Below are 18,460 nucleotides of genomic sequence, written 5' to 3' on the forward strand. Positions count from 1 at the left end.
ATGATGTCTTTATACCTCCAATGGCCAGAACTCTTTGTATGTTCATGTTTCTTGAACTCAACTAAATTCCCCTACATTGCCTGCCTAATGAAGCCCCACGTTTTCTTGTTATAGAAAAATCACATCTGATAAAATCTTAACCCTGATCACTGCTTGGTGATCCTATATCAATTTATATATACCTGTTCCCTCTTGTCCTACCTGCCTAGAATTATGTAGATTTGTTGTTTCTGAAGAATGTCAAATGGGGAAGAATGAAATCAGCTTCTCACAAAGCAGTGACCTACTTTCTTCTTTGAATTTCCAAAGCCAGGCATATTACAGGAAACCATACATATCTGCTCCTTAGCTGGGTAGACAGCACCTCATACCTCTCACTGATCCCCAAGAGAAGTGTGCAGAGAAGGAAGGAGTCAAGGTTGAAGGGGGATTACTTCCCCACCTTCATAGCTGTACTCCCATCCTGCCTCTAGCATGAAGCACCATCCAGCCCAGTTCACACAGATCCCTCCCTTTCTGAGTCTGTACTGTCCCTTAAACATAGTTATGCTGGGGAGCATTAGTCCTTTTTCTACATGTGCCTTGTGACGTGGGTGATGAGAGGATTAACTAATCATAAATTCTTTTGCATAGGACCAACATATTATAGGCTAGAAGCAAGTATTTAATTGCTTGAAGTATTTTTCTAGAATTATCTGCTTATCGGTAACCTGATAAGAAAAAAGGCATACTGGATCTGCAAAGACTGAGCTGAGTTTGATACTCTAGTGGAATGGTATCGCTCTTTGGTCAGCACCCAATTTTTGAAAGTAATGGCTTAGCACACAAGACCTGGCATTTTTTTACAAACCACAATTTAGCTTGTCACCAGATCTTCATGGTTTTCACCAACAGTGAATTATACCTTAAGTTCTAATTCTTGAAATTAAATAGACTGAGAAATTACTATAAGTCCCACAGTAAGAGAAGTAAGGAATCCCAGTGTCCCCTGTGATGAAGCTACCAAGGAAATCACTTCATCCTAAGTCACTGAAAGCAGTCAGCTCTCAGGAACAAGGATTCCATATTGACATCTTGAAAGACCGTTACCTAGGACTCCTCTTTCCCCTTCACAAATTCTACTCTTTTTGTTTTTCGTACTAAAAAGCTTAGGAACCAGCAGTGGCCTTCCCAGTCATGGAATATATTTTTTTAATTTTTCAAGATGTTTTTATGCCCCATTACTTCATTTGATAACTTGTACCCATTCAAAGCAGGTAGACAACAGAGACTGTATTGTCTTACAAAAGCACAAAGAATTAGGGCAGCTGGCCCAAGGCCACAAACTGATGACCAGCACAAGGGTGACTATAAGTCAGCCTTCCCACTTCCTTACCACAGTTTTACCACACCATTGGCCAATGAGCCACACTGTAGTTGTTCAGCTCTTCCTATGCTATGTCAGGCAAGGGAATGTCTTTGCAATACAGTATCCTGTGTTTCTGAAAGACATTAGGTGTCCATGTGGGAAACCCTGCCATTCAAAACCCTAGTCCTAGCTGATGCGCTTCGCCATATTGAAGGCAAGTTGGCACCCAAAGTGGTTGACTGGGCGCCAATTTTGGTATTCTAATCTTTGTTCATGCTGTCAATGTGACATATGAAAAAAATATGAATAAAGTGACAGGATGAAAACAAAGCTAGTAGCTGGTGTGAGATCCACAGACAGGGTGTTAGCGCCACATGCAGTGCAACTGGGTCAAGTTAACACCTTGTGTTTCCCCTACATATGCGGTGTGGAAAAGCTATTTATAAAATGTTTTTAAATATTTAGGACCAAATAAATCAATATTGTTGGGAAACATTGACTCTGACCAGAACTCGTTTACTTGCCTTAGTCCCACATGAATAAGAGAACTGAGAATATAGAGAGGATCCAAGACCAGCAACAATACAGATGTTCGATACAATCACCCAGAATTCCCAAACAGGTCTGCTGTCAATCTCCATGCTGGCTGATGACCAGCATGAATAATACAATGACAAAGGTCCCAGAAGAATTGCCTTGTGAATGAGCTTATTACCAATATAACAAAATAGGCCTTCTAGAAATTACCTGACTTTGCAATTCACTCTGCTGCTTCAGGCGAAGATTCTCAGGTGTATCTGCCACCGTGGTGAAAGACTGCTTTGGGTAGTGTCTGTAAAGAAATTGTTTAAAAGAACACAATTAAAATATTATGCTATAAAATAATACTTTAGCATCCATTGTTTCATCCTTTGTTTCTATCCCAATGAAAGAGGGCGCTCTTGGCCAAGTTCATCTTTCTGTCATTAGCCCAGATCCATGACCCTCTATCACTCTATTTTCCCCTACTTTCTCCCAAAACATCAACACTGACTTCTCCATGCCCCACCCACCATTCCAGCCTGGAACCATCATGCTATCCTTTGGAGGAGTCCTTGCTCATTTCATCAACTTTCTCTATGTCTGGTTTCCAGCTTGTTCCAGAAGTTTCCCTCACCAAAGTCACAAAGATTTCCTGTGGACATATCTAAAACAACTTCTTGTATTCCTCCTCATGCTTGACCTATCCTCCATCTTGAAGTATCTTCCTCCGCAGTTTCTATGTCACCAACCAGTCCCTGAGTGACTTCTCCCACTTAGTGTTTCCTGTCTCCTGTGGGCTCTTCTTGGCTCACCCACCCTTATGGTCCTAATGCAGGTTTTCCTCTCAGTCTACATCACCATCTGGGGATTTCATTCATTCCTGTTGCATTAAGGATTATAAATGCTAATTTTTTGCAAATTTGAGGGGGGTTTTTGTGTTTGGTTTTTTTTGTTTGTTTGTTTTTTGTTTTGTTTTGTTTTGTGCGGAACCAGGAATTGAACTCAGACCCTTGCATTTGCTAGGGAAGTGCTTTTTCCACTGAGCCATCTCCCCAGCCCCAAATTTGAGTTTTAGATGCAGTGGCATTTCCTTTTATATATCCCATATATATCACAAACTCAATCAGTGTGAAACTCAGCTATTCATCATTCCATCCCTGAACTCCTTTCCCTGAATTCTTTCTTATTTATTAGTGCCCAGGTGACAAAGTCAGATACTTGCGAATACTCTTGAATTATCACACATTCAATTACTGACTATATTTACTAAACATATCTGGCCACAGGAGACCATTTCAATCCTGCAGTTCACACCTCTCTCTTCCCTGTCTCTCTCAGCAATGCCTGGAACACTCATCCCTCTCCCCATCCTATCGCCTGAGCAACTGTGTTTATCTTTTATGTCTTGTCTTAAATGTCACCTTCTCCAGGAATTTTTCCTGGCCCCTGAAATTTGGCTCAGGAATGGTCAAGAACAAGCTATCTTGTCCTTTGTTGGGGCACATTCTGGCCTTATCTCCAGCCTCTAGCAATGCCTGGTTTGCAGTATGATCTAAATGCGTATTTGCAGGAACATATGAAAAGAGAACAATGTTGTAGGAGTGCAGTTTTATAAAAAGAATAACAACTAATGTTCTATAGGCCAACAGGGTAACTACAGATGATAACAAATAATTTAAAAATCTCAAGATACCTAAAAGGATTTTTAAATTTTCCCAATACAAAGAACTGACATATATCTCAGGTGCTGGATATGTCATTATCATGAATTTATCATTACATATTGTACATATGTATTGAGAAGTCATGCTCTATCCCATAAATATGTGCAATTATCCTGTCAAAGATAAATGTAAAATAAATATTTGCAGAGATAATAGATGGAGGGAGGGAGAGGAAAGAAAGAAAGCAATCAACCAAAGTCTAAGAGACTAATACAGCCTAGATCTAAAATGTGCCTTAGGGCCGGTGAGATAGCTCATTGGACTAAGTGCCTGCTTAGGCAAGCACAGGTACTGGAGTTCTATCCCTGGCACCATATGCCATGCCAGCCACGCCCCCAGACACACTGAGCTGGCACCAAGACCAGGCATGGTAGTGCAAGCCTGTAATCCCAGTGCTGGGGAGCCTGAAAACAGAAGGATCCCTGCAAATCCGAGCTCTATAGTGAGACCCTGTACCAGATACATAAAAAAATAAAACATGCCCTAAACATCTCATGTGTTTAAGATGGGTATTTGGGAAGGTACTTGGATCATGAGGGCTTGAACCCCATCAGTGGATCTTACTGAAACAGCATCCTGAGGTTGGGAAGGGAGTACACTTTGCAACTTTTTTCAACACATACATGAATTCCCTCTCTTCAGGGCAAAACATGATTTCTACTTGGATGCTAATGCAACTTCACTTGCCACCCATTCCTGGACTTACAAAGAGGAGTTTACCAAAAACAATATAGTCAGCCCACCAGTGTACTTTACGAAGAGAAAGTATTATGGATTTGAATTTATAAAATACCTGCAGATTAATAAAGTATCACTCTTATAGATTTGAAATTGGCCTCCCATACTAAGTCCTGTTTGAAAAGAGACTTGGAGAAAAATTGAGAAGATTCTGCAGTTTTTTTAGAAGAGGTTTGTTAACCTGATGACCAAAGCAGTGAACTAACCAACAGGCTGTGCAGTCACAAGCTTATATCTAGAACTATTAAGAAACACCAAGACTTTGCACTTTTTCTAGTAGCCTTTCAACCCTAAAGCAAATAATCATTTTATACTAGTGGGTTGATTTACATGTAACATAACTTTCTCTAAAGCTGCATAACTGAAGAAAAGGTATCCAACATTGTAATGTAAGGAAGAAAACTCAACTTAGTATTATAACCAAAATAACAAATGCTGAAGGAAAGAAGGCAATTCATATGAGAAATTTATACAGATCATGAGCTCTAAAATAAATAAAAACCTGTGGTGTAAGGAATACAAGCTGTAATCAGAGCTAACAAAATTCAAGCAAATAGGTTTTTTTAATGCCTTAACTGTCAACCAAATGAAATAGCCTCATGATCAGAACAAGATAACTCAGAAGAAGAAAGTATGATTATAGAGATATCAGTACAGCATGCACTATATAAAAAATAATAATTACAATATTTGGAGAAACCTAATTAATTCTGCCAAACTCCACACATGCAAAACTCTTGTCAAACAGTAGATTTCTCAACATCATGTCCAAACAGTGCGGTCTGTCTGAATTAACCCAACCATATTCCCCTCAGAGTCAGCATCTCAGCTCCCTCCTGCCACCATCCCACCCCAGCTGCAAAAGAAAAGGCAAAGAAAGGAAACACAAAGGTAAACGGGAGGCCAGGAGTCCTTTGTGAGGGCGCAGGAACAGAGAAGCAACGCATTTCAAAACTAATTGGTGAGGGGCTGAGGAGATGCTCAGTAGAATAAGCACTTGCCTTTGCATCTATAAAACTAATTGGTGGGACCATACAACTAATTCTAGCTCCTTCCATATCCTGCATTTAAATGGTAATAAAGGGTCTCCCTCTAACAAGTGCCTTGAAGGCAGACTTGCGGCTACACACCTGTAATCCCAGGAGAATGGGAGGCTGAGGCTGGAGAATCACAAGTTCGAGCCAGATGGGTAAACCGATAGAGAGCCGAAGGCAGAGGGAGGGAGACAGGGAGAGAGGAAGAGAAGGAGGGAGAGAGAAAGGGAGAGAGGGAGAGAGACAGAGAAATAGAAATCTTAGGGATATAAGAGTTCTTAACCAAACCTACAGGAGGAATGACACTTTTTTCTCTATCCTATTAGGAGTCAAAAATTGGACACAGGGTATGGGGACAGGACAAATAGATGTTCAAAAAGAACCAAGAAACAAGTTTTTTTAAAAAAGACAAAGGGAGTAGAAGAACTGACACATTCATAAATTTCTTAGAAAATAACACATAACTGTGGAAATTCAACGCATATTAAGAGCTGACTGAGAGACCTGGGGAACAGTGAAAAATCGCTTGTGTTTGCAGTGCCAGGACTGAGACCAGGACCTCTGCTCTCTTTGCCTTTTCTTTCACAGTAGGGGTGGGATGGTGGCAGGAGAGAGCTGAGCTGCTGACTCTGAGGGGAATGTGGTTGGGTTAATTCAGACAGACCTTACTGTTTGGGCATGATGTTGAGAGCACTAGGCAAACGCTCTGCCACTGAGCCTCACCTCCACCCCTCGTGAACAGAAGTCTTGTAATTGAAGCTAATATGTTCATCAAGACTGGGCTGACGGTTACAGGAAATTCATATTTCCATGAAAAGCCATCTTAAAAATAAAAAGAACTAAAGTATCAGAAAGCTACACCTGAAAGAGCAAAGTTAGGTCCCAGAAAAATTACTTTAATTTTTTTTTCTTTTTTTTTGAGATAGGATCTCACTATACAGCTCAGGCTGGCCTTGTAATCCTCCGTGTTGAAAATACAAACATGTACCACTATACCTGACTTAACTTTTCTTTTTTCTTTTCATTTCTTCTTTTTTTTTTTTCTTTCTGAGCTGGAGTCTCACTATGTTGCAAAAGCTAGCCATCAGCTCCTATAGACTCAGTGGTAGAAAAATTATATGCAGGCCACTGAACCAGAGCCGCTTAGGGCGGGGAAAGGGAACAGCAGCCTCCCTGGAGATAATAATGAGAAAGAACTGCGGGGAAGAGCGACAATCCGGACATACTCACTCCTCATCCAGAGCTCAGTGCTTATGAGAACACAGAACCAAACTGCCTGGGTGAAGCCTGACTCTTCCACCTACCGGCTGTGAGTCTCTGAATAAATTTCTTAACCTCTCTGGCCTTAATTTCCTCAGCTATAAAATAACTGTAACGAGAGTACCCCTTAGGCTTGTGGCAAAATTCACACATGTAAATCATATCAAATGATATCAGTTTCAGCACAGGTACTTAACCAAATGTCTTCCACTAATAATAACAGCATTACTATTATCAGTTCCTCTTTGTTCTACTGCAAAGTGATGTCTCACCACACCACAAATATTCCTGGCTGTCTCATGAGGCTGCTGCTAGAATCACATGAAAGAACTTGATAGATGAGAAATTATGAATGTGAGATATCAGTGACACATTTAGATATAAAGCCGAGATCCTCAGGAATTTATTTTCTGAAAATTCTACGGTTTAAACGGGATACTGGACAGCACTTCCCCCAACAAGGACTCACCCCATCCAAGATGTCAACTATCCTGATATCCAAAAAAAGCTTATTTAATAGATTTATGTAACTCACATTATAGGAGGCCACTAATCTTAAAATGCCTAGCACTTGCGCACAAATCTCTAAATTCTGTTTTCCCTCTTATCTCCTGGTAAAGTCAAACAGCTCATTCTGCAGGTCACTTTCTCCTCTAGTCTCCACCTGCAGCCTCAGGATCACTTAAGCCCACCCTCTCTGGCCTCCTGTTTACCCGACCATTGTCACAGCTGCATTAAATTCCTGAGAGCAGAATGCAGTTTCCAAAGGAATCTGCGCAATGGGCCCTTTGCAGCAAAGCATCGGCGTGGCAGTCCTCACACCATCATCTGAAATGCCTGCTCGCAGCGCTTGCCCTTGGCTGATGTCTAAGAAGCTGGCTTTAGGGAGAGTTTCCACCACTGTTACTGAAAATGCACAGCTCACTGCACATGAGCAGTTTATACAAATGGATAAGCACCTGCCTTCTGTATGGGAGGCTGGAATTTGCTGATAGACTCCCAGTAAAAAGCACCGTTACTGAGTCTCAAATCAGCTTCTCTAGTTGGCCACATTTGGTGCGTGTTGTCACAGTTCATTCCTGAAGAAGGTCAGCACATCCCTCCACTCTGCAGGGCCCTGGAAGGCTGCACCTCCCTCCCCAGTGTGCCCTGTTCACTTTTTCCCTCTGCAAACTGCCTGGTGCCTTCTCACATGATCAACCAGAGCAAGGAATGGGCCTGGCTCATGATGAGGCTTACCAGGCTATGCAAAGAACCATCAAAGCTGGAGTTGCTCCAGCCCCCACCCCCAGCCAAGCAGGCCCCTCTGCCTATCCAGGAATCATTCCTGAAACAGTGTCTCGACGTTTTCCGAACATTACTTAATAAGAAGACTCATTTTTGTAACTTGTAAAAATATTGCAAAAGCAACAGGTCTGACCTCACATTAGTACCTGGCTTAATAGCTCTGCCTGTCTGGGTTAGAGAAGGGCCAGCGGCTGCTGCGGCCCATCTTTCACACTTCGGTTTAGCCGAGTGATTGACTTTACCAAGGCCATGATCACAACTGTTTTGAGTGTAAAGTGATGACAGAAGGTGTAAACGCAACTTTTAGTACATTTTCCAAATCTGAACAACTCTATTTTGTAGTACCAATGATTGCTTTATTCAAAATTATCTTTAAAGGGGCCAGGAGATGGCTCAGTAGAATAAGTGCCTGCCTGGAAAGCTCAAGATCCTGAGTTCAATCTCTGTACTGCACAAAAAAAAAAAAAGATTATCTTTAAGGATTGAAAAATAAAATTATAAAAAAAAATTGGTGGCAATAAATTCAGGGAAACTATCCCTGAGAGACATCCCCACCTGTTTATTTTTTTAAAAATTTGCGACAGGGAATTGCTTTTTTCGCCCAAGCTGGCCTTGAACTTGAAATCCTCCTGCTTCAGTTTCCCAAGTAGCTGGGATGATAGGTATGTGCAGATATCACTGGCTAGAAAGATAAAACATTTTTAAATAAACAGACCCTGAAAAAGATTACTACCATCAGATCTCCTATAAAGCTACTTACAAACAATGCATTTCAGGAAGACAGAAAATAACTTCAGAAGGACAAGTTAGAATGTCAAAAGGGAACGATAAATAAGTAACAAGTGAGTGTGGGCAGTGTGTACACAGATACAAGTACACACACACACGTACAATGCACAGGATAAGAACACTACTACATGGGACTATCTTTTTCATTTAAAGAAGAGCTAAAATACTGGACAAGATGAAAGAGCAGCATGAAAATAATTTCAAGATCCTTCATCATAAAGGTTAGGACATTATTAAATTTCAGATTTTACTTAAGTATATGTAATAAAATTTTAAGGAGAACCATAAAGAAGGAAAATAGCCTACATAAATTCAAACTTATGAATGGAAAAAAATAAATTTTATAAAAGAAGAAAAAATATAACTCAAAACCATAAAAAAGAATGAGAAGAGAAAGAAAGCACAGGAGAGAATAAACAGGACACACAGAACCTTAGCAGTTGGAGAAACAAGGGAATAATCATAAATGTGAAAATGGGCAATATCCACTGGCTAAAAGACCAATATTGCCATATTTTTTAATTCTACTACAACATAGCTACACAAACGTGAGACAAAACACTGGTGTTCTAGTAGTAGAGATGGAGAGGAAGAAGCATTGAGCCACATCCTATCCTTTTATAATTTCATTTTGAGACACAGTCTCACTATGTTGTCCAGGTTGTCTTCAAGTTCTAAACCCCTGCCTCAGCCTCCTAAGTATCTTGGATTCCACACACATGCCCCCAATTAAATACTTCAAATAAGGGTGTTATTAAGAATAAAGATGATACATAGTGATACAGGTTCAGTTCACCAATGAAAGTACTGCTCTCACTGTAATAGACCTAATGCAGTATCAGCCTTAATTTTTCTTTTTTTTTTTTTTGGCAGAACCGGGGATTGAACTCAGGCCCTTGCGCTTGCCAGGGAAGCACTTATTCCACTGAGCCATCTCCCTGGCACCTAGCCTTAATTTTTCTAAGGATATGTTTCATGAGACAGAAGCTTAAACTGAGGTTGGGAAAAGTGACAAATCCACCTACAAGGAGTGATTTCACACCTGTCCCCCAATTGCTAATACCTAAAGCAAGCAGACACAAAATGAGTAAAGACACCCAATGTATAAAACGTAGAACTTGTGCCAATGACAGTAGTGAGATATCCATGCAGAAGTGGCCTTCAAACTGTGTACTCCAAAATGTCACAGCATCCACCAATCATAAAAGGCATCCTACTGATGACAGTGGCCCATCCACGTGCCCTGGTGACAGACAGCTTGCCTGAAGCAAAAAACCACGACAGCCATGTGCCCACGTGGAATGAGCATGGAAAGGAGAAAAGTGAGAACGGTTCTCACCCTGGGGACAAATACAACAGGAGGAGCAGAGCTGTGCAGAGCCCTGGAGGCTAGGCTGGGCCCACATCCACTCAAAGAGCAAGGAGGCCCAGGACAGGCGACATGAAGCAGCTTCCACTGGAAACAGGAACTGATGAATTCACATCTACGTGGCACTGTGCACTCCCAAAACATGCAAATGTTAACAAGCTTGTTAAAGGAGATGTCTCCAACACCCAGGAAATCCGAGCCAGGGTCAGCACCCAAGCACCCCACCTGCTTCTTGCTTTTACACCTGGAGCCAAAAGTTGGCAGAAGAGCTGCACCCCAAAATCCAAGCCCCTGGCTTGCTTCATGCATTTCTTTTTTTACTGGCAGAGTGAGCATATATATGTTTGCATTACTCTCTGCCTTGTACTGCGCTCCTCTAACAGAGGAAATATATCCTTCACATTCTCTGTACCTGAAAAGCTTTATTAGTTTAAGAACCATAAAAGAAAAATGGCATATTGTATGAGAAAACTTGGAAGTTTTTTCCCCTTACATAAAAAGTTCCTGGGGGTGCCAGGGAGATGGCTCAGTAGAATAAGCACTTGCCTGGCAAGTGGGAAGACCGGAGTTCAATCCCAGGTTCTGCCAAAAAGAAGTTCCTGGGAAATTTCATTAATACCTTTGAACAACAATCCTACCTGGGTTATCGCTTCAGGTTTATAAAACTGGGAAAAGGCTAACATTAAATGGTTTAAGCTTGTGTGTCTGGTTTATTTCACTTAGTATTATGGTCTCAAAGTGCACCCATTTTCCTACAAATGATGCGAATTTATCCTTTGTATTGCACAGTAGCACTGCACCGTGGAAAAGCACCTCGTTTTCTTTATGCATCCATTTGCTGGTGGCCATACAGGCTGCTTCTAAGACTTAACGCCCATGAAAGGCGCTGCCTTATCCATGGGTGTGCAGATACCACTATAATGCGATGTTTTTCAGGAAAACCTCTAAGCGGGGGGCAGCTAGGCTTAATGGAACGTCTAAGCTTAAATATGACATGGTTTCTCTTACATGAGAAACTCCAATTCTAAGGAGCAAAATAAAAGGTAGATAATAGATATTTCTCATATGGGAAAGGGTCCAAGGGAGGGAGTGAAAGAGTAGGGAACGAGGGCAGGGAAAGGATGCAAAAGAAAGAAGAAGAGCTGCGTACCCAGACCAGCTCCACACAAGGGACGGAAGCACAATGTACTGCCAACAGGTACTACCAAAAATAAAGAAGTAAAACTATAAAAAAATTACTGACTCTCATAATCTGTCAAAACTTGCACACATTCCCACTGATGTTCCAGTGTGAGAACTGGTAGGAGAATCACCGTTTAATAGGTACAGGCATTTTTAAATGATGCCTTTTTACATGTGAGGTCAACACGGCATGCTGGACAGAGCAGAGCCGCTGCAGTCCCAATCTGCTAGCGGACATGAGCACAGCGCAGCATCCCCTGGGACACCGTAGTTCTAACCATGGCCTCCTCCCAGGGCCCGCGGCTTAGCACGCTGCTTTCGCGGGGCCCGCTGGAGGGCTGGCATGGTGTCTCGTCAGGAATTGCCTTCCACACTCATCACTGCGTTCTTAATTCTCCCATAATCTTCTTCCCCGCAGCCCTTCCATAAACAACACACTCAGAATGCCACTGGTCGCAAAACATCAATTTTATGATTTTTTTGAAAAGACAGCGAATTAGAGCCAGTAAGTGGGGGATGCCCTCCAGAAAGGAGGCTTAGGAGAGCCACTGATAGATAACATAAAAGCGAAAAATGGATTATGATAATGTAGGCCGCATACATGAAATACAAGCCCCAGCTGAAAGGAGTTACAGGATCCAAATCCCGGGCTCTCTAAAGGGCAGTCAATAACCTGTCTAACAATTTACCAAGTTCTCTTTCGGGCTCCGCGGGTCAAACAACCTGCCACCTATTGATTTACTTCCTCGGCAGGACTCCATTGTGACTTCTCTCGTGTATTTATAAAAGGAGGCATTATCAGAGGGATTACACAGTCAGCCTGACCTGCCACACTACGACATGCTTATCAGCTATTGGAATGTGTCACCTAGATTTTGAATTATGGCGTACAAAGCAAGAAATTAATACTTACACACACACGTGTGCCTGTGTCTGTGAGACACACACACACACACACACACACACACTATTGTATGCTGCTTGAGAAAATAGGAGTTAGAGAAAGACATGTAGTTCACCACCCTGCTGCCGCTAGTGATCACGAGACGCACAGCGAATGCGTGACACATCGTACAACCAGGTAAAACACCTTCAGGACCTACAACTTGACCATAGTATGGGAGTCTGCAAGACATCAGAGCAAAGGTTGTAAGACAATGAACATCAGAAAAGCACACGATGCTCATGATACATATGCAGTGTATTCCTTCGTTAGTGATAATAGCAGTTAGAAAGGTTAGCAAGGTAATATTATGTTCAGCTATATATTTCTCATTAAAAAAATGTATAGTTTCACAGATAAATTGATGGCCAAAGCATAAGCTGAACTGCCTCTTAATCCACTAACTTGGTTCATCTAATAATTCACAATTTGTTTCTTAGCTGCTCAACTACGAAAGCAATCTCAACAAATTAAGAATTATTTAACCACTGACCCCTACTCTGGAGAATTGTCTTTAGAGAAAGGGAAGAACTGTTCAATACAATTCAATCTATCAAGTTCAAACTGTGCACATTAAGATTTTTCAGGGTAGGCAGACCAAGGGGGGCCACAAAAGCAATTATACCCAAGGGGGCATCTTTTGTACCAACCAGTGTTGAAGAAAATGAACTGAACATTGCTGTAATATTGCCAGCCACCGAGTCCCTTACTATCCTTGTCTCTCCCAAAACACTAGGCGAATTAAAGCCCTTTTTTAAGTCCCTTAAGGGCCACAACCACAGTCTCTATCAGCTCTTCCTTCAATGCACTTCTTCCTGGTCACTGATCACATGACTAAGCTGGAGCTCAGCAGATCACTATACTTCTGCAGTGTTCAGTGCCTCGGATCAAGAGAAAGACGTTCAGCTTTAATTTCCACCACAGGTTAAAAGCACAGGGATTGTGTGGAAGGCCTGACATAGGCACCATATTTTAAAAGAAACATACTATTGCTTTCAAAGAAAACACCACCCATCCAGAGCCCAAGTGAAATGTTTTTAAAAGTGTATACGCATTTATACATGTTTATGTACAATATATGCACACACGCAGAGAGGGAGGTTGTTTAAAATAAAAGCATTGAGAATAGAAAAGAAAGAAGATATCTAAACTGATAATCAACACAATAGCCATGCCCCCTGTGACCCACCTCCTCCAAGCAGACCACACTTCCTAATACAAGTGAGCTGTCAGCTGCCAAAATAAGAGTCACCTTCCAAAAACTCCATCTATGATGGCATGAGGCTCTGGGAACATCTAGACATAACCCGTAAGAGGCAGGGAACACTGCTCATGAGTGTGTTGTATGTTATGGGTCGGTGCCGAAAGAAACAATGAGAAGACCTGATGAATGTAGCTTCAGAGGTCTCACTGAGATTAGTCTCTCTCCAAGTGAGCCCAGAGCCTCAGCACCATCTCACATTTATTGAGGGGTAAAGGCAGACTAAGGAATGTGCATAATTACCTAAGTGAATACAAACTACTATCTCTGTTGACTTCCACCATTTGCCTAACACTAGGTTCACACAAATGCTAGCAGATAACATCCCAAGCAAGGGATCAAAGGACAGGGCACCTGCAGGAGAAACTATTATCTGCTGCCTTGGGTCTCAGCTTTCCAGGAATTTGCAAACAGACAGCAACCCTCCTCTGGCTCAGTCCAGTGTTCCCTGCTTTCTTGGGACATCAGACTTTTGTCTCAAAACTATATCTCTACATGAGTGGGAGATTCCAAAGCACTCAAACCACAGAATACAGCCCTCCTATTTTTTAGTTTGGCTTTGTTTCTGTGTTCCAAGAACTTCAGGGGTTCTGTGCCCTCACTGGTCCACCATGAATGCACTGTAAGGAAACTGGCCTGTCAACACCCAAGGCAGTCAGTCATGTGTAGAAACCAAGGGTCAGAGACGCCTTCAGTATCAGACCTTTCTACCTAAGGCAGACACCCATGTCAGTTGTCTATCCCGTTCAGTCTCCTATTTTGTCCCTAAAAACAGACAGCAAAGGATTCTCCCTGCCCATGGGTTGCACCAATGGGTGCAATCATTACAGAAAATTCTCAGAGACTGGAGGGAGGCAAGACTTAACTACAAAGAGGTCAGAGGGGAGAATGTTTTAGAATGATGAAATGTTCTATATTTTGATCATGGTAGTGGCTTGTTGATACTCACTGAACCATATAGTAAGATGAGAAGACTGGACTGAGGAGATAGCTCAACAGTCTAAGCGCCTGTCTGGCAAGCTCAAGGACCGGGGTTCAATCCCCAGTACTGCTTGATGTGCTGGCCCCAAGACCCCAGTTGCACCATGGTGGCACATATCTGTAATTTCAGCGCTGGGGAGGCTGAGATGGGAGGATCACTACAAGTCTGAGTGATGTAATAAGACCCTATACAAAATATATAAATAAAAGATTTTAAAAATTAATAAAATGACAAGATGTTAATCTATAAAATCTTAATTAAATTTTTCATTGTTAAAATAGCCAGTGGAGTGAGTAATGGGAGCAACAAACTAATGATCTTCAAGATGAACTGGAAAGAAGACCACTTCTGTAACATAAACACTACACAAGAAGTGTCAAGAAATCCGTGGACAGTCAGGCGTCGTGGTGCATGTCTATAATCCTAGCACTTGGAAGGCTGAGGCAGGAGGATCACTGCAAGTTCAAGGCCAGCCTGGGTTACAAAATGAGTTCAAAGCCAGCCTGAACTGCACAGTGAAACCCATCTCAAAAAGACAAAAAAGAACAGGAAACTGGACAAATCTTTTGAGTAAACTGTTTGGGATCAAAAATAAGCATAAGTAAAGGACCACTTTGATCTCCACTGAAAGGACAAACTAGTGAAAAGAAGGGCTGAAATAATTTATCAAGAAGAGGCTAAGGTGAGTCCAACACCCAAAAATAGAGAAAACCTGCAGTTTCCAAAAAGAAAAGTTCACTTACAAATTATGATATCATCAATCTTCCTAACAACAAAACTCTTCCTCTGAAATTCTAAAGGCAAATAGTTTCTACTTTCCAAAAACATGAGTTTAGAAGAATCCTGAAGAAAAGCATAACTATTGATAACAGCTGTTTGAAATCACAGCCGGAGCAATTTTCTGTTACTTTAAGACAGAAGCAGACCCCATGTGAGAGTGGGATCCAGCAATCTGACACAGTCCTCCCACCACGCAGGCAGCAGCCAGCTCCCCAGGCCTACAGGGGCCAGCTGGGGGGATCCTGTGCCAAGTCGCTGATACAGCCATCATTTAAAATTAAATTATAGAAACTTCTGGTTAAGTCAATAAGACAAGTTAATAAATACGCAAACCTTATCATTATTTTATTCCATCTGATTACCGCACATGCTCTTGGCAATATTTACATGGATTGTACCTAGAGGAGAAAGCACCATGTCCTGATGAACTACAAACTCTGCGCTCTTGTAATTGAGCAGGTGGGCGTATGTTCACCACCCAAAATGTTGGGGAACACAGCCCATCAGACCTCCTGTTCCGTCTCCCAGAGACCCCACTGGTAAAACACTGACCCCCACACCTCAGGGTGCTTCCTGTGGACCCAGAGTTCTTAAGCCTCTTCCACCCAATAAGAATTCTACATTCATCTCCATTAACACAAACCAATTTCATAGACCACCTTTACTTTTATTTAGAAAATTAAACTATGTGACAAGTAAAAGTGTTCACATCATTGAACCTTTTAATTGTCTTCTGATTTCAAAAAACCTCTAAGAAATAGAAGAGAGATGGAAATGTGGAAAGGCTACCAAGAAAACAAACCAAAAATCAATGTTTGCACCAATATCATCCTCCAACCTACATAGACACCTTCTCTTAAAGACTTCAATCTGAGAGAGTTGCGTGGTTGTTTCAGCTCCCATAAACCGTGTATTCCAGCCTCACTACACACTGTCCCTCCTCCAATACTTCACATTCAACAGATGCTGGGGTTGCTGTTTTCTTTCACTAAAATGCAGCAGCACCAAGCAATTGTCATTCTACAAAAAGATCTTGCCCGACATGGACTGATTTAGAAGTGGCCTCGCCCACCAACTTTAAAAGCCTGCAAAACTTCAAACAATCCATGATCTTCAAGTGCCCCTTCTTGCACACACGGAGCAAAATAATCAGTTCCTTTCCTTGAACATTGAACTTTTCCAGTTAAAAGGTACAAGTCGGAAACACTATTCCTCAAAAGTTCATTTTCTCTTTTACAAAAATACTGTGCATGTGACTCACATTTGTAATTAAAACTGTATCTTTAAAATTCCTTGAAATTATTCCTTTGGCTCTCTGCCACCACTCAACATCAGTTGTAGCTGTTTAATGACTTCTGAATTATGGGCAATACTGCTGGAAGTGAATAGAACCCAACAGTATACACCCAGAGATTAGACCTGACCACTCAAGTATTGAAAACTCATAGTTTGTGAGGAAATTCAGGTTACACATTTAAAAAGATTCCTCTCTGGGGTGTCACCGTCTGTGTCTGACACCACCCACTGTGAAGACCAAGAATGCAGCATCTATACGACTGATTTTAGCATTTGCAGGTGCACAGGACACTGAAAACACTGCTCCTGTCCAGCTTCTTAAAGGACAAATCCTCCTTGGTCAAGGCATAAAGGCAGGCTTAAGATACACGGTTCAGGGGCAGAGCACTTGTCTAACATGCGTGAAGGCCCTGGGTTTCATCTCAGTATTATGAAGGAATGGAATAGGGAGAGAAAAAGACAGAAAATAACTCAACTCAGACAAAAGAAAACAGCCCTTGTGGTAGTCTGTAATCCCAGCACTCAGGGGGCTGAGGCAGGAGGCTCACCATGAGTTCAAGGCCATCCCGGTCTAGTGAGTGTAAGGGCAGCCTGAAAAACATAGCAAGACCCTCCCTGTCTCAAAATAAATAAAATGGGCTAGGAATATAGCTCAGTGGTAAAAGTGGTTGCCTGGCAAGTACATGGCTCTGAGTTTGAATCTCGGTATCAAAAAAAAAAAAAAAAAAAAAAAAAAAAAAAAAAAAAAAAAAAAAAAAAAAACAAAGATGGAGGGAAAGGAAGGGACAGAGAGGGAATGAAAAAAGGAATCAAGATTGTTCATGGGCAAAGAGCCCAAACAGCCACTCCTCAAAAGTCAGTTCTCAGCTGGCCATCATGTCTATAAGAAGTACTCAGCATCACCCACCATCAGACAAATGCAGGGGACAATCACAGTGAGGTGTCACCCCCCCCACACTGGGTAAAGCAGCTATTATCTAAAAGACAAGGGAGCAGTGCCGACAAGGAGAAAAGGTGGTTCTGATGCGAGTGTAAATTAGTATAGGTGTCAGGAAAAACAATTCTCAAAAATTTCAACATAAAGCTAGTGTGTGATACAGCCAACCCACCACTGTGTATGCAATGGAGGAAACAAAACCAGCACATTGAAAAGATCTCTGTATGCCTGGGAGGCTCACAGAACTGTTTACAAAATCCATGGAACTAAGGTAAGCATACATCAGTGCTCAAAGGTACCAAGAAAATGTGGTGTAGATGCACAATGGAATATGGTGCAGCCTTTAAAAAGGAGGAAACCCTACCATTTGCTACAATAGGAGTGAATCTGGAGGTCATTATGTTAAGTAAAACAAGCCACACACAGAAAAGCAAATCTATGAACTAAAGCACCTGCTTAGCAGAGCACAGTGACTGGGGTTCAATCCCCGGCGAGCCGTACTGGATCCGCCCCCAAAGTGCACTGAGACTGTGACTGAGACTGGCCGTGGTGGTGTGCACCTGGAATCCCAGTGCTTGGGAGGCTGAAAATAAGAGAATCACTACAAATCCAATCTATGGAGTGAGGCCCTGTAGACTCTATACTAAATACATTAAAAAGAAAAGAAAAGAAAATCTATATAGTGTCATGAGTGGACTCGGAAAGGCCAACGCGTAGAAACAGAGGAGACATGGTGATCAGAGGGCTGCGCATGGGGGGAGTTGGGAGACACTGGTTACAAAATACAAAATTCTAGCTAGGATGAGAACTCTGGAGATCTACTGTACGCCATGATGGCGACAGTTGATAACAGTATGTTTTATACCTGAACATTGCGAAGAAAACAGATTTCAAGTGTTCTCATCAAAAAAGAAGATATAGAAAACATCATATCATAGGGATATATGTGTGCCTATGTTTATAGCAGCACAATTTGTGATAGCCAAATCTTGGAAACAACCAAGATGC

General features: G+C 41.8%; 1 protein-coding gene and 1 pseudogene across 1 annotated transcript in view; one reads left to right on the plus strand and one right to left on the minus strand.

Moving 5' to 3' along the window:
* The window catches only part of Nebl (nebulette), a 403,483-nt gene that overhangs the window by 250,974 nt on the left and 134,049 nt on the right, over positions 1–18,460 (minus strand). The window contains exon 3 of the mRNA XM_023704953.1: positions 2,096–2,180. Within this exon, the coding sequence (XP_023560721.1) occupies positions 2,096–2,180 (85 nt within the window). The remainder of the gene's footprint in view (positions 1–2,095; positions 2,181–18,460) is intronic.
* The window catches only part of LOC101585809, a 42,161-nt pseudogene continuing 33,844 nt past the window's right edge, over positions 10,144–18,460 (plus strand).

Source organism: Octodon degus, unplaced genomic scaffold (assembly GCF_000260255.1).
Source record: "Octodon degus isolate 3935 unplaced genomic scaffold, OctDeg1.0 scaffold00208, whole genome shotgun sequence".
Taxonomy (NCBI): Eukaryota; Metazoa; Chordata; class Mammalia; order Rodentia; family Octodontidae; genus Octodon; species Octodon degus.